This window comes from Camelus bactrianus, chromosome 6 (genome assembly GCF_048773025.1).
Source record: "Camelus bactrianus isolate YW-2024 breed Bactrian camel chromosome 6, ASM4877302v1, whole genome shotgun sequence".
NCBI lineage: Eukaryota > Metazoa > Chordata > Mammalia > Artiodactyla > Camelidae > Camelus > Camelus bactrianus.
This window is the reverse complement of record NC_133544.1, coordinates 24,877,920-24,891,791: the sequence shown is the minus strand read 5'-3', so window position 1 is coordinate 24,891,791 and position 13,872 is coordinate 24,877,920. Positions and strand designations below refer to the sequence as shown.

Below are 13,872 nucleotides of genomic sequence, written 5' to 3'. Positions count from 1 at the left end.
CCTTCCAGGCAACACCACTCAGCAAACATTAGCCCAATATCCGGCATCATTGCCCAACCCTTGGGGACACATCTGGCTAACAGCCCAGGACAGCTGCTGTTCCACCTGGAACAAATCTGATCATACTGGTCCTTTGTTAAGAACCTTTCAAGGCGGGGCAGGGGTTGGGGGGTGGGGGTGGGAGGGTGTAGTTCAGTGGTAGAGCGCATGCTTAGCAAGCATGAGGTCCTGGGTTCAATCCCCAGTACCTCCATTAAAATAAACAAACAAACAAATCTAATTACCTTCCCCCTCCACACACACACACACACACACACACACACACACACACACACAAACCTCTTAAGGCTCTCCATTGGCCTCTACAAAGCCAATCAGACCCCACCTGCCTGTGTAGTCTAATTGCCCCCATCTCCTCTCCCTTATCTCTATGACCATCCACAACCAAAGCTATGATCCTCCAAGAACAGAGGGTATACATGGGCACATTTTGATGCCTTTGCTTAAACTGCTCTCTCTGCCTAGAATGTCTTTCCTCTCCTCTTTGCCAACTGAAATCCTTGGCACACTCCAAGACTTCCAGATCAAATGTCACCTCCTTCATGTAAAACCTCCCCTGACACCTACCCAGCCCTCCCAATTCTCCATCTGCCACACCATTTAGTACTTGTTGATGTATGCACCTCCATCTTGAGTATCTTAAAGGTTCTTTCTTATTCCCCTTTGTGCCCTTAGCGTCTAACACAGTACCTGACGTGTAGTATACATTCAACACTTCTTTGTTTCACTTAATTCAGTGTTTCCAAAAAAGTGGATGAATGACACTGAGGGTAGGAAAGAGGGTTTTAGGTTTCCATAATCACAACATGCAACAATGCCGAATCACACAGTGAGAAAGTGATTCCTTTTTAAGTAATCTTTCTAGTCTGATTAGATCAGTGGGGGAGAATCTCTGTCCAAGGTTGGGTCTTCATGCCAGGTCCCTACTCCAACACTTGCCAATCTCCCTTTCCAATGGAGAGAACAGACCACAGAGTTGAGCTTCCTACAATAATGGTATCTGACTAGACTTTGAGAACTTTTAGTTTCCATTTCAGTTTTCCTACAGTTACCTTCTCTTTATGACAAGTGGTGCTATTTTCAACTTAGGATAGTGATACAGAGTGTCCTTGAAATTGAATTTATTTGTGTAGAAAAATGAGTCAAGCACTGTTTGTAAAACCAAAATATGTAACTCATCTAAAGGTCCAAAATCAGAAGGATGGATAAATAAACTGGGGTATGTTCAGACAATGGCATAATAGCCAACAGTTTAAATGAATAAACTTGGGCTGATTATATCAACATAGTTAAATCTCAAAAATCTAATGAGAGGAGAAAGCAAATTGTAGAAGGATAATGCAGTATGGTATCACTTATCTAAGTTTAAAATATGCAAAACAATATTGTGTATGTTATGGGTGCATGCATCTGTAGTAATAGTATAAAAACAGATTGGAATCATGGGTAAATTCAAGGTAGTGATTAACTCGAGGGAGAAAGGAAGACAAATTTATAGAGGATATTTCAACTAAAAAAAATTAGAAGCAAAATATTAAGGTTTGAAAAAGCTGGATTGTTGATTGTATTACTTTCATAACTTTTGTAGGTTTGTATAAAATTTTATAATATAAAATCTTGTTACTTTAATAGTTTATAAATGTAAAGAGAAATAATAGAACAAGAAGGAAAAGATAAAGAAAAATAATTATGAAAGTGGTATGCTGTGAGGCTGGGAAAAAATGCCTTAAAAACTCCCCTGTGTGCTGTACACCAGAAACTGACACATTGTAAACTGACTATACTTCAATTAAAAAAAAAAAAGGTTAAAAAAAAAAAAAACTCCCCTGTGGACTATAAATTTCAAAAGAGTAGAAATTGTTTCTGCTCTGGTTACGCTGAGTCCCAGACACCTAGCACGGTGCCCAGCACATACTTAAAATCCTCATTGTGTGCAATAAATCCCCGCTACATTGCAAGTTCCTGGAAGACAGAGGCTGTCTTGGCCACTGCTGTATCCCCAGGGTCCAGCAGAGTGCCTGGCATAGACGAGGCCTTCCAAATATTTGTTGAATGAGTGAAGAATCCTCCGTAGTCGTGATGCAATTCCAAGCTCCACCAGCAGGTGGCACTTAGTCATTGCCCCTGAGCAATCCACAAGGCAATTGCCAGAGAGGTCAGCCTGGCCAGGAGCCATCATCACACAGAAAGGACTTGGGTAGAGGAGGCCAATGGACAAACCCATTCCCTCTTCAGCTGACTTGAAGTGGCTAGCTGGAGTGCCAGAGGAACCCACTTTTACCAAAGCTGCAGAAAATAATCTGGGGGAGGAGCCAAACCCAGGACATATGATGTGTTCACCTGTGCATGGCAAGTGCTTGTGGGTGGCACCAACGCTGGGTCCTTACACACCTGTGCACACCTACCAGCCTTATCGTGGTGAAAATCTGCTTTGCTCGTCACCACCTCACCTCACAACTTCTAACAGTGCACCCTCCCACCCCTACTCCACTATCCTGCCTTCCCCTAACTCCCATCTGAACGCTGACAGCATAAGCTCCTCCATGATCTGGTCCAACTGATGCCTCCAGCCTCAGCCCCATGGCTCCCTTACACCAGGGTGCAGTCCTGCTGCTGGGCCAGTGCCAACAGTGAAAAGCCCTTGTCCTTGGACACCACTACATCTTTGGGCCCCACTCCTGCCACCTCCCCTCTGCTTCCTCATATGCTGCCCATTGAACCCCAGGGTCTCCAGCTCACAGAACCTCCTTTTCCTCTGGGCTCGTCAACCACAACTGTCCATGCCTTTATGCTTAACATAAAGCTTCTGGTACTAGAAAGCATGTTCACAGGTTTGTATCTGTTCAATTCTCCAACTCAATTTGAGGTAACTGAGTTGCACTCCTGCCAGGAACAGTGCCTCTGTCTGGGGCCACGTCCCCTATCCCATGCTCTACACACTGCTCTGAGGAAGCACGTATTCACTTGCACCAGGCAGGACAGGAAAAAAACTGAAACCTGGCAGATGCTCCATTACCACTTGCTGACTGATCCTATGGGTAAGAGACTTTGCAGTGCGTGGCTCTACTCTCCGTCTTAAGCCGGGCCCTCCATGGTCAATGGGGAATTCATGCATTCATTCAACAGATACTTAACAAGCATCAACTGTATGCAGGCACTGTTCTAGGCACTGGTAACACAGCAGTGCACAAAACAAGGCCTCTCTTTTCAGAGAGCTTACATTAGTGTGGGCTGGGAGACCAGACCATAACTCAGAAACAGAAACATGTCAAATGAGAATAAGTGCTATGAAGAAACATAAAGCAGGGTGAAGACAGAGAGAGAGTGGGGCAGGAGTAGTTACAGAAAGCCTCTTAAAGCAGAGATTTGAATGAAGGGAGGGAATCCTGCTGAAATATAGAAGAGTGGAGGAGGGGTAAGAACGTCCTCTGGAGAAGAACTGGGGGTGCAGTGTCCTTCATACAGTGCACAGGGGGACTGAACCCAACTGGCAAAATGGCCTGGCCAAGGGCTGCCAGGTTCCTTCCCAGCCTCCTGGATGGTTCCTCCACCCAGCGCCCCACTGCCTGGGGCTCCAGTGCCCTCCAATCTGGAGACACCTGTCATAGGCAAGACCAAGTGGCCCTGATGCCATAAGGATTCTTAACTGGGGATGAAGGTTGCTGGGAAGCCTCCCCATGCTGCGAGAGCTCCCCTGGTAAGCAGTGAGTGGTGCCCAAGGAGAGGAGAAAAAAGGCAAATCGCAGGGTTGGGGGAGACATAGCCCTGCAAAGTGTGCCAGTCGCGCTGACACCTAGCTGCAAGGGCGCACACACAGACCCACTCCCCCAGGTACCCACAGTGACGCAGCCACATCGCGGGCAGGCTTCCTGCCCAAAGTGCCCCCAAGCCCACGCTCATTTCCGCGTCCAGCCATCCGCGGGCCCAGACCAACCTGTGCCCCAACCCATGCACTTGTCTCCACGCTCAGGCTTCGCTTCCAGCCCCCTTCCTGGAAATGCATCTGTTTTCGCACTCTGGAGCCTCCCACATCCTCCACCTACTGGCGCTTTAATTCCGCTCAACTGCCCCTGGGCCTCCAGCGCCTGGAACGCCCACCCTGCTGCTCCCAGGTCCCTTTCGGATCCCAGCAGCTCTGCGGGCGTCTGCGAGCGCCGGTCAGAGGCGGGCTGGTTGAGGGAGGGCGAAAGCACTGGCACCTTGGGAAAGGATTTAACGTCGGGTCTCAGAGAGCTGGTACAAAAGGGTATCGATGGTGTTTCTCTTTTCTCTCAACTCTTTGAAAGCGGATCAGATTGAACCCCAGCTTCAGGACCTCGGTCTGTTTCCTCGCAGTACTGAGGGCAGAGGGACGAAGGGCAGAGCCCGGCGCCCTCTCCTCTCGGCTGCACATCCCTCCACGTACGAGCGCACGGGAGACCGGCCCTCGCACTCCTCAACCCCCATGCTTCCCTCACGAATGCTCACCCAGTAAGCCGTCCTCGCGCAGCCCGCGGCCGCTGCACGGTCCCAAGGCGCGGGAGAGCCGGGGCCGCCTGGGCCCGGGGTGCAGGCTGCTGCTGGCCCAAGGGCCGGCTTCTCCAACTCTGCGCAGGTGGCTGGACTCGCCGCGGCTGCTGCGCGCGGGGCGGCCTCCTGGCCTCCGCCTCGGCTGGCCTCCTGGGGCTCCCCCAGCCGGGTTGGGCCCGCTCTGAGGGCGGCAAATTCGGGACGGGCGCGTCCTGCTCCCGGAACAGGCTGTACACCTTGGCTGCAGCCGCTGCAGGATAGCTGACCCCTGGGCGCCTCAGCCGATTCACGTCCCTGACAGCCGGCTCGTATCTTCCCACCGGGTCCCTCTGAGCATGACCCATCCCCACGAAGAGAGCCAGTGTGAGCGGCAGGAAGCTCCTCCAGGGGTTCCGCAGGGCGCGCACAGGGCAGCGGGCGGTGGTCGGAGGCCCCATGGCTCCGGGGCGACTGGAGAGCGGTGCGTGCGGGGAACTGCCCGGAGGCTCGCAGTCGGTGCGCCTGGCTGCCCGCGGGCTGCGCTTGGGTCCCTCCCAGTGGCGAGCCTCTCCCCGTCTAGGGGGCCCCAAGTCAGACTGCGGGCCGGGCTCTCCCTGGAGCTAGGGCCTGGCGGCGGGAGCTGCACGGGGCTGTGCGCCCTGAGCCCGGCGGCCGCGCTCCGTCTCCAGCCGGGCGCTCACCGCTGTTGCACCTTCCCGCCTTCTCCCCGTCACTGTAGCCTTCTTAAGGGGAACCGGAGGGTTTTATTTTTGGAAACCTCCCCCTGATTTTTCGTCTCTTTTATCCACACCATGCCCCCTCCTCGGAGGGACAGCTCAGCCCCCTTATTACAGGAGAGCAAGAGAGGAATTCCAGCAACACCCACTTTGGCACCGGGAAGCGAGCGGGCGGCTAGGGGGGTTAACCCGTGAGGAGCTGGGGGCGGCGCGGGGCCGACCCGAGGGATGGCAGGGGAGATGCTGCCTGCTGGGACAGGGACACCTAAACCACCTTTCTCCTGTCCTGGGCAAGCTGAACAGCTGACCTGTCCCAAACTTATCTCCTGCTCCTGACCTCAGGGACAAACTCCCGGCTGGATGACCAAGGCTGCAGACTCGAAGGTCTGAAGAAAGTCAGAAGAGGTACCAAGAACGGCGTGACAGAAACAGGACCCGAAGGACGGTCGCCCGGACCCTTCGCTTCCCGCCTGGGCCACTGGGGACAACTGCCCGGGGTGCGGGCTACAGCTGGGGCAGCGCGGGGCTCCTCGCCTCCCTCCGCGGGGGTGCGACGCGGGAGCGCTGGAAAGCTGCCTGTGGGCGCGCGCCCTCTAGTGGATTTGGCCCCGTCCTTGGCCAATCCGCGACTTGTGGAGACCTGCCGCCGCCAGCCGCCTTCGCTCCTTGATCCTACTCCCTTTCATGGTGCGTCAGGGTCGCGCCTAGGCCTGAGGCGTGATGGCGGATCCTGGAAGCGGTGTTCTCTTTTTCGCAGAGGAATAATGTGACCCAGCGTCACCCAAGCAGACAGCGTGTGCCCAAGAGGTGAATGAAATCTAACTATCCAGCCTGGGGCTCAGATGTATTCCTTAGACTCTCATCCCAGCCCCCGACTCCCTCGGGAATTTAACCGAGGGGCATTCGATGAGCGTCTGATTGGTGCGTGACTGTGTGTGCTCACAGTCTCTTGTGTTGGCAGGGAGGGGGCAGGGGTTCTAGAATACTAATGGCCACCCATCTTAGTACCCCCAACCGTCAGCTCATCACTCACACCCATGGTCCCCCGCCCTAAAGTCGAAAGGTCAGAAAACGATGGCTCCTGCTGCTCTGCATTTCTTCAGCCTACTGCTTTTTAGAAAGGCAGAGGGACCTAGCAGGCAGGAAGGCACCATAACTTCCCATACCACACAAAGGACAGAGACCTAATGTTGGAATACAGCCTCAGCTCCTGACCTTCGCCCCCAAAGCCCTGCAGGACTGGCCCCCTCTCTGGTCTGTCTCACCTCTTGCTGGGGCACTCACCACACTGAAGCTGCTTTGGCCTCCTCTCTGCTCCTTGAACAAGCTAAGTTAATGCCCACTTTCCTCTCTCCGGATCACTCATCTCTCTGATGTTTTACAGGACTAGCTCCTCACCATTTCATCTCTCTAATCAAACATCACCTCCCCGAGTGGCCATCCCTGACCCCTCGATCTAGACCAGCCTTCCACTTCCAAGTCATTACTTTCTAATACATCACCCTGTGTCACCTTCATTGCTCTAGACTGGTTGAAATTATCTTATATTTTTTCACCTGTGTAATTGATTTATTGAATGGGCTGAACCTGAAGAAGGCAATCTGGAAACAGCTCTATTTTTCCCCCCTCACTGCCTTCAACTATAATATGGTGAATTTCTCTTCTCCATCCTTACTGACATCTTCAAGCACAGTCCTTGGCTTCCCCATCCCCACCAGCCACAAGAACAGTTTCATTTCTATAATTAAGACCAATTTTCAGGCACTCAAAAGTCTGGTCCTGTCCAAATCAAACGTCATTCAATTTAATCAATCTTGTATCCAATTTAATATTTCTCCTCTCCCTCCACGGGCCTGTAATGTACCCTGGCTCAAGATCCTGTAGTGGGGAGAGTAGGGTGTAGTCTGGTTTTCTGACCTTCCTTTTCTGGAGTGGCTCTTCTGTCTCAGGGTTGGGGGACACATGTTAGAGGGAAAATGGCAAAGTCCTATATGACAGGTGCCATGGCTGGCTGAGTGCAGGTTCTTTCATGGGCGTATTTGTGGGTTCTTAGGAGGCTCTGTGCAGGCTCTCCACCCTGCACTCCTGTAGCAAAGCACTCTCTGGACAACTTCTTGCAGACCCCCATGTTCCCTGTCCCCCCACAGGACTTTCCTGTCCACACCAACAACCCAGTGGTGAGTTAGCTCATCTCACCCTGCTATAAGAACCACTCCAGCCAAGCTCCACAATCAGAATTCTCCAGACAGGAAAAGTACACGAGTCTCTTCATTTATGTACATCTTCAATTCCTAAAGACATAGGCTGGGTTCTCCCAAGAACTTTCTTGCTGTGCTTTGGGGCATTGGGGTGCTTGCAGCTTCCAGCATCTCAGCTAGCATCAGTGGAGGCAGAGTTATGGGGTGTCATGCTAGTTTCCTCTTCTTTGGAGGCCCCCAGTCCCTATGATTTAGGATTTAGTTGGATGCTTAGTTTTCTTAGGATCCCGTTCACTTGGTTTGCATTGGAGAGTACCCTCAGGAAAAATCTCAGCCTTGCCTACTAATGCAATAGTTCTCTAACTCAAGACTTTCTCCAGTCCTTTTCATTTGTGGACTGGAATCCCAGGATTTGGCTTGATAATTGTTGAACTGGTTCTGCCATTAGTAAGATGCCTAGTACTTCTCTTTGGAATGTGTGACTATTTAGTCTTTATGGTTCTAGCCTTTGCAGCTTTAGCAGAAATTCAAAGACCACAGGAAAGATCCTGTTCAACAACCTATAGAATCATTATTGTCTGACTTCCCAAGCCACAGTGTTAGCTCTAAAGGAATAGATATCTTGCCTACTGTTTCCCAGAACCTAGAAGAGTGCTGGCCTCTAGTAGACAGCCAAGAAATATGTGTTCAGTTGATGGCTAACAGAATGAACAACAGAATAATCCCATCAAGCAGGTAGGGCTGGTATCATTAGACCCATTTTCAAAGAGAAAAACTGAGTTCCTGGTGGTAGTTACTGGTCCAAGTTCATGTGCTTGCTACCTTTAGGACTAGCCCTAAGGACATCCTTGAATCCTGCACCTTGCATTTTGGGATGAATGCCATCTCAATTCCCAGAATGCTCATTTCTCTCCCTGAGACACTGCTCCTTCACAGCCTCAGTTCCACACTTCCTTCTCCTTGCCCTGTCATCCACCCAACTCTTTAGTTCCAGGCTCCCTTCCTCACCCCACTACCTGTCCAGATCCTTCAGGACCTCTCCTCTTCATCCCTCGATGCTCACCTCAGATCCCTGTGAGCCTCCCAAGGCCAGAAACCTTGGCATCATCTTCGTCCCTGAGCTATTTTTTCCTCCCATGTGTCCAAGTCATTATTACTGCTCCGTCTCCTCTGTCTGCACGTCTGGAAGTCTGCCGCCCATTCAGCCTCTCACTGCTCCACCTCAGCCAAAATCCTCAAGCAGACACGCTTCCCTCACCACTAGGCACCCCTCCCACTTCTTGGTGAGTACAAGTGGTCCTCGCAAATTCCTACCCTAATCTCCTGGGGACCCGCACCCAGGCTAATCCACTATAAAGACTGGCATCTCCTGCCTCCCATCCCAGCGCCATCCTCCTGTGCTGCCTCCCACTTACTGCCCATTACTCCCTTTCCCTATAACTGTTAGGATCAGTTGTTGCAGCTCTTCAGATCCTCCAATTCCATAAACAGTTGAGTTTTTTGTTTGTTTTTCCTGCCAAAATTTATGGAGTGTCTTATGATCTAAGCACTGTGCTAAGCATGGTTCATTTAGAGGGGAGGGTACAGCTCAGTGGCAGAGTGCACACTTAGTGTGCATGAGGTCCTGGGTTCAATCCCCAGTACCTCCATTAAAAAAAAAAAAAGAAAAGAAAAAAGAAAAAAAGAAATTGGCTTATTTAACCAAATAAAGGAGGTGTTGTGATTTCTACATGCACAAAGGAGGAGACTGAGGCTGGGAATAGCTACTCACTTGCCCAAGATCACACAGCTCAGTAACAGGCAGGATTCAAACATTGATCATCTCCCACCTGAGCCCAAGCTTTTAGAACTGCACTATCTTGCCTTTACCTTGCACTTGAGCCTCAGTAGCCCTCCTCACAACTGAAATGATACCTTTCCCAGCCATCTCTGCAGCTATCACCACCAAAACCCTCCAGTGCACATTCCCCAGCTGCTTCCCTGCCAGCTAGCCCACCACTCAAGTCCCTGGGAAAGTGGAGTTGTCAGAACTTTCTTTCCCTCTCTATGCTCCCTGATCAGTAAAAGAAGGGGAGCTGTTCTCAGCATGGCCCCTGACTCACCATATGTCACTTCCTTACCCCTGATCCCGGCTTCCTCTCTAAAGAGGCACAAAATATTGCTAAGCCTACTAACCCATCTTTTGGGTCTGGGGATGGAAATCATGTCTGAAAAGTCCTGCAGAGAGAGTCCCAAGGGGTTGATAAAAAGATTCCAGTGGGGAAAGTTTTGCCGGGACACAGTACCACGAGAGGCGATGGCAGTCTGTTGGACACTGAGGGCAATCTAATTGCTTTCCCATGTCTTGATGGAATAATGCTGGCAGCCAGAGAGCCCCCAGAACCTGAACTAATTTGGTAAATAAGGACCAAAAACAAGGACTGCATTTCTTTTCCCTTTGCTGAGACCCAGACTCCCGACAGAATTCCAGGGATTTTTCTTCCTTGGAAGTGCCTGGACCTCCAGCCCCAAATTCCTCTCCCCAGGAGAGCTTGTTCCCCTGCTCAGAACAAATAACACATTTCCTGGTTAATCAGTGGGCGGAACAGCTGAAGGAAGGTTGATTGGGCCCTCAGCCTTCCAGATTGGAGCAGCTCAGATGTCCTCATCTGTCCGGAGACTGGGCAGCCAGGACCCTGCAACGTGCAGCCTCCAGTTGGGAAGGTGGAGGCTGTATGAAAAGGCCCCAGCTCCCTCCTGCATGAAGCCTCCAAGGCCCATAGAGGCTGCCAACACCACTCCATCTCAGACACCGTGGCCTGGCATCCCCCCAGAACTCACAACCACCCTGCCCTGGTCTGCCAGTGCTGTCCCCTCTGAGTACACATGAATGTTTCTGTCTTCTGTGAACTCAGTTCTCAGCTATGCTTGGCTTCTATTTTCTCATCTGAAAATAGAGATAATGATGCTTTTCTTGCCACCCCCACCTTCAGAGCAAATTAGATAACCGGCCCTATCTAGCCTGTGATGGGAGGGGATCAGTTACTGCTACTTCATGTGCCAGCTGATATTTCTTGAGCGTTTAAAAGGTACCAGGCACTGCGCTAAGTGTTTTCCAGACATTTATCCTTTAATCCTTGTAATAATCTTATGAAGGAAGTACTATTAGTTCATCATGTAGCAGATGGGGAAATGCAGGCTCAGAGAAGTAAAATGACTTAGCACAATCACAGAGTTAGTAAGTGACACTAAACAAACGCCAGCTTCCAGAGCAGCATTTCTCTGGAATCATACCTCCTGCTGCGATTCTCTGGGAACTGGAAGCTGTCTGCGGTGTGGCAGAGGGTGCTGATGACCACTTGAAATCGAGGTCACAAATTAGCCCTCACCAAGCTCACCCCACCCTATTTACAGCTGGAGTCTCTTTTGGGTCAAGGGCAGACAAAAGTCACCGTGGTGTGTTTCAATATATCTGATTCCCACTCACCAGAGAGAAAGAAGGAAATCAAACTGACCCTGCATCAGGTTGTTTTCAATTGCTGAGTAAGGCTCGTCTCAACCCTCAGCTTTTCTCTGTGGAAAAGCGCATCCACGTGGCCCTGTGTAGTAGGCATTGTGAATCCCATTTTACAAACCCAGAGGGGTGAAGTCTCTCGTTCAAGGTCATACAGCTAGGAGTTGAGCCAGGATTCAACTAAATAGTCTGACTGGCTCCAAAGTCCGTGCTGTTTCCACTACAGCACACTGCACTCGCTCCAGGATGTCCTGCAATGATGTGAAATGGGCAGCTCTTCAAAATAACTGATTTCACTCTGTTTCCCTTCATTTCCAGTCCCTGATACAAGGGTGGGCTGATCTGAAAGCTCTGTTCATTTCACAAAAGCTCAGACCATATTTCCTATTTACCTGCATAAATCCCTTCAGCCTCTGTCAGGAGTGGAATTTTCTAGAGCTCCTGGGAGCTGAAGTATAATTTCTCCCCAAGCAAGTCTCTGAAGACCTGAGCAGGAAAACGATGTGAGCAGCTTGGAAGGCCTCCTTCTTTTAATTCTGCTGAGTAAGACCACAGGGGTTCCAAGTGTTCTCCTGGGGGTGAAGGGATTATTCGGCTGAGGCGAGATCACACACTGTATTCTCCTTTCCAAAACCTCAGGGAGAAAGCCCTGTGAGCTGAAGGGCAATGCTGACCTATCCTGGATTCTAGAATGGCTGGGCAGGAATCTGAGGACAAGGTGACCAGGAAGCAACTTCTCTTGGCTGTCACTGGGGTCTCCCAGCCTGTCCCCAGTTTGGCTTCCTGCTGGGACACAGTGGCATCCCTTGCACCCCAAGAGATAGAGGTTTTGGGGGACAGAGGACAGGGACTGTTTAGGGTCTTTCTCAGAACGAGCCCATAAGCAGCCTCTGGCTCACTCTTCATCATCAAGACAAAGAAAGGGAAGACACCTTCTGCCATCATCTTCTGATGTCTGTTTTCCCCTGGATTCTATGTTGAAAATGGAGATACTCAATGAGGTTCTCCCTTGTTCTTCTCACACTCTCTCTAGGACCCCAAACCCTTAGGGACAGGCCCAAACCCCCAAACTCCCCAGGACAGGGTACAGACACCAGACTGGGAGGGTAGGGGGAGGTGCAGCCGGATCCCAGTGGGCCCCAGCCGGTCTGCATGACTCATTCCTTGTTTCCGTCCACTCTGGTCTGAATGCCTTGGCCCAGGGGCCTCTGGGAGGTTGTAACACAGGCTGGCCCCCTGCCCATCGGGACTCAGCAGACAAAAATTAAAGATCTCACTCCTCAGGAACTCACACAGACAGCAGCGGCATGCTCTGTGCTCTGCCTCACCAGGCCAGACCTCAGGCTGAAGGAGGCTGATGGCCAAGGGAGGAAGGAAAGGCGTCTCCAGCTCCTCCCTGTCCTCTTCGCCCTCCACCTCCAGTTGTCAAGCCCTGGCCACGGCCCACTCTCTTCTCACTTATGCTCGGGTCACCGTCTGAAGATGGTGGTACCACCACCTGAAGATGGTGGTGCCATCAGCACCTCCTCAGCTCCACTCCACCCCTCCCCACTTCCAACTGAAGACAACAGTGAGGGAGAAACAGACTTGTAAACAACTAATCATATATTTTCTGGTAGCACAGGTCTGATTAGGCTACTAACCTGTTCAACAATCTTCAGTGGCTCCCTACTACCTCACAGATCAAGCCCAAATGTCTTAGTGGGCCCCACACACAAGCTTGTTTCATACCCTTCCCCTCCTATATGCTGCTACTCAACACAGTCCCGCTCATTCGGAATTCCCCGTTTTCCCCACCTACGTCCCATCACCCAAATTCCTCAGCTCACACCGTTTTCTTCACCTGGAATGTTCTTCCCACCCCTGCCTGCCTGTCCTTTAACTTCCATCTTAAAGCTTCTGCTTCCTCCAAGATTTCCCAGAATGCCCCCCCACCAAGTCTGGAAAGCTTGTTCCCTCCATTGAACCCCTGAATGTCACTCTGCCCTGTATGACTAGCCCACAGCTGTCGGTCCCAGAGCAGTGGGAAGTACACGGGACTCTAGAGTTCCACTCAGCATGATCATTTACCAGCTCTGTGTCCTTGGCTAAAGTGACTTAACGTCTTTGAGCCGGTTTCCTCACCAATAAGAGGCTGTAATAGAAGTCCTTTGAAGCACAGCACCTAAATAAAGCAACTATTTATCAACAACACTCCAGGCCACATCTGATTGGACCAGGGATGAGCACATGACCCAAGGGCAGCCCTTTCATTTGCTGGTCAGTAACCTAAGACTTCTGTGGTCTGATATGAATGTAGACGACGTTGGTTACTAGACAAATCAGATTCTCTCCTGAAAATGTGAACTAAGCAACTTTGCTTGGAAAGCCACACCAGTGGGATTAAAACCGAACAGATAACTCCTCATTCCAGAGAGCTCACAGTCCAAGTGGGTACATATAACCATAGAACAGTAAAGCCAGAGAGGTATAGTGACTTGCCTGGGGTCACACAGCTGGCCAGTAACACAGAGAGGGCTGGAGCTCAATTCTCTGGACCTGAGTTTGTTCCAGGGTGGTTGGCATCTGACAAGCTCAAAAAGCAGTGGCCCTGAGCTGACAGCCTGAAGAAGACCAATGCACCATTGTGCCTTGCGTGAATCAACCTGTTCTGGGTAGCTTTGGAAGAAGGCAGTCATTAAAGGGCAAAGTCAGATCATAGCAGGGAGCACAGCCCCTGGCTCTGGTCTCACATGTGTCCCCAGTGTCTCCTTGTTGTGTCCCTTCCCCTGCCCAGTCTTCAGTTTTCTCATGTAAAAAAAGAGAGGATTTTACTGGATGAACTCAAATTCTCCGTCAACACTAAGATTTTGATTTGAGGAGCAGACAGACAAGGGATGGGCGTGGATCCAAGAAC

At 50.9% G+C, this 13,872-nt stretch overlaps 1 protein-coding gene across 4 annotated transcripts in view; it reads right to left on the bottom strand.

The window, feature by feature from the left end:
- Positions 1-5,634, bottom strand: part of LTBP2 (latent transforming growth factor beta binding protein 2) — a 100,119-nt gene extending 94,485 nt beyond the window's left edge. For 2 of the 4 annotated variants that reach the window (XM_074365239.1, XM_074365240.1), the window contains exon 1: positions 4,528-5,634. In XM_074365239.1, coding sequence (XP_074221340.1) covers positions 4,528-5,006 — 479 coding nt within the window. In that variant the 5' untranslated portion in view covers positions 5,007-5,634. The remainder of the gene's footprint in view (positions 1-4,527) is intronic. The other 2 variants (XM_074365241.1, XM_074365238.1) reach the window with 1 other exon arrangement.
- Positions 5,635-13,872: the final 8,238 nt, after the last annotated feature.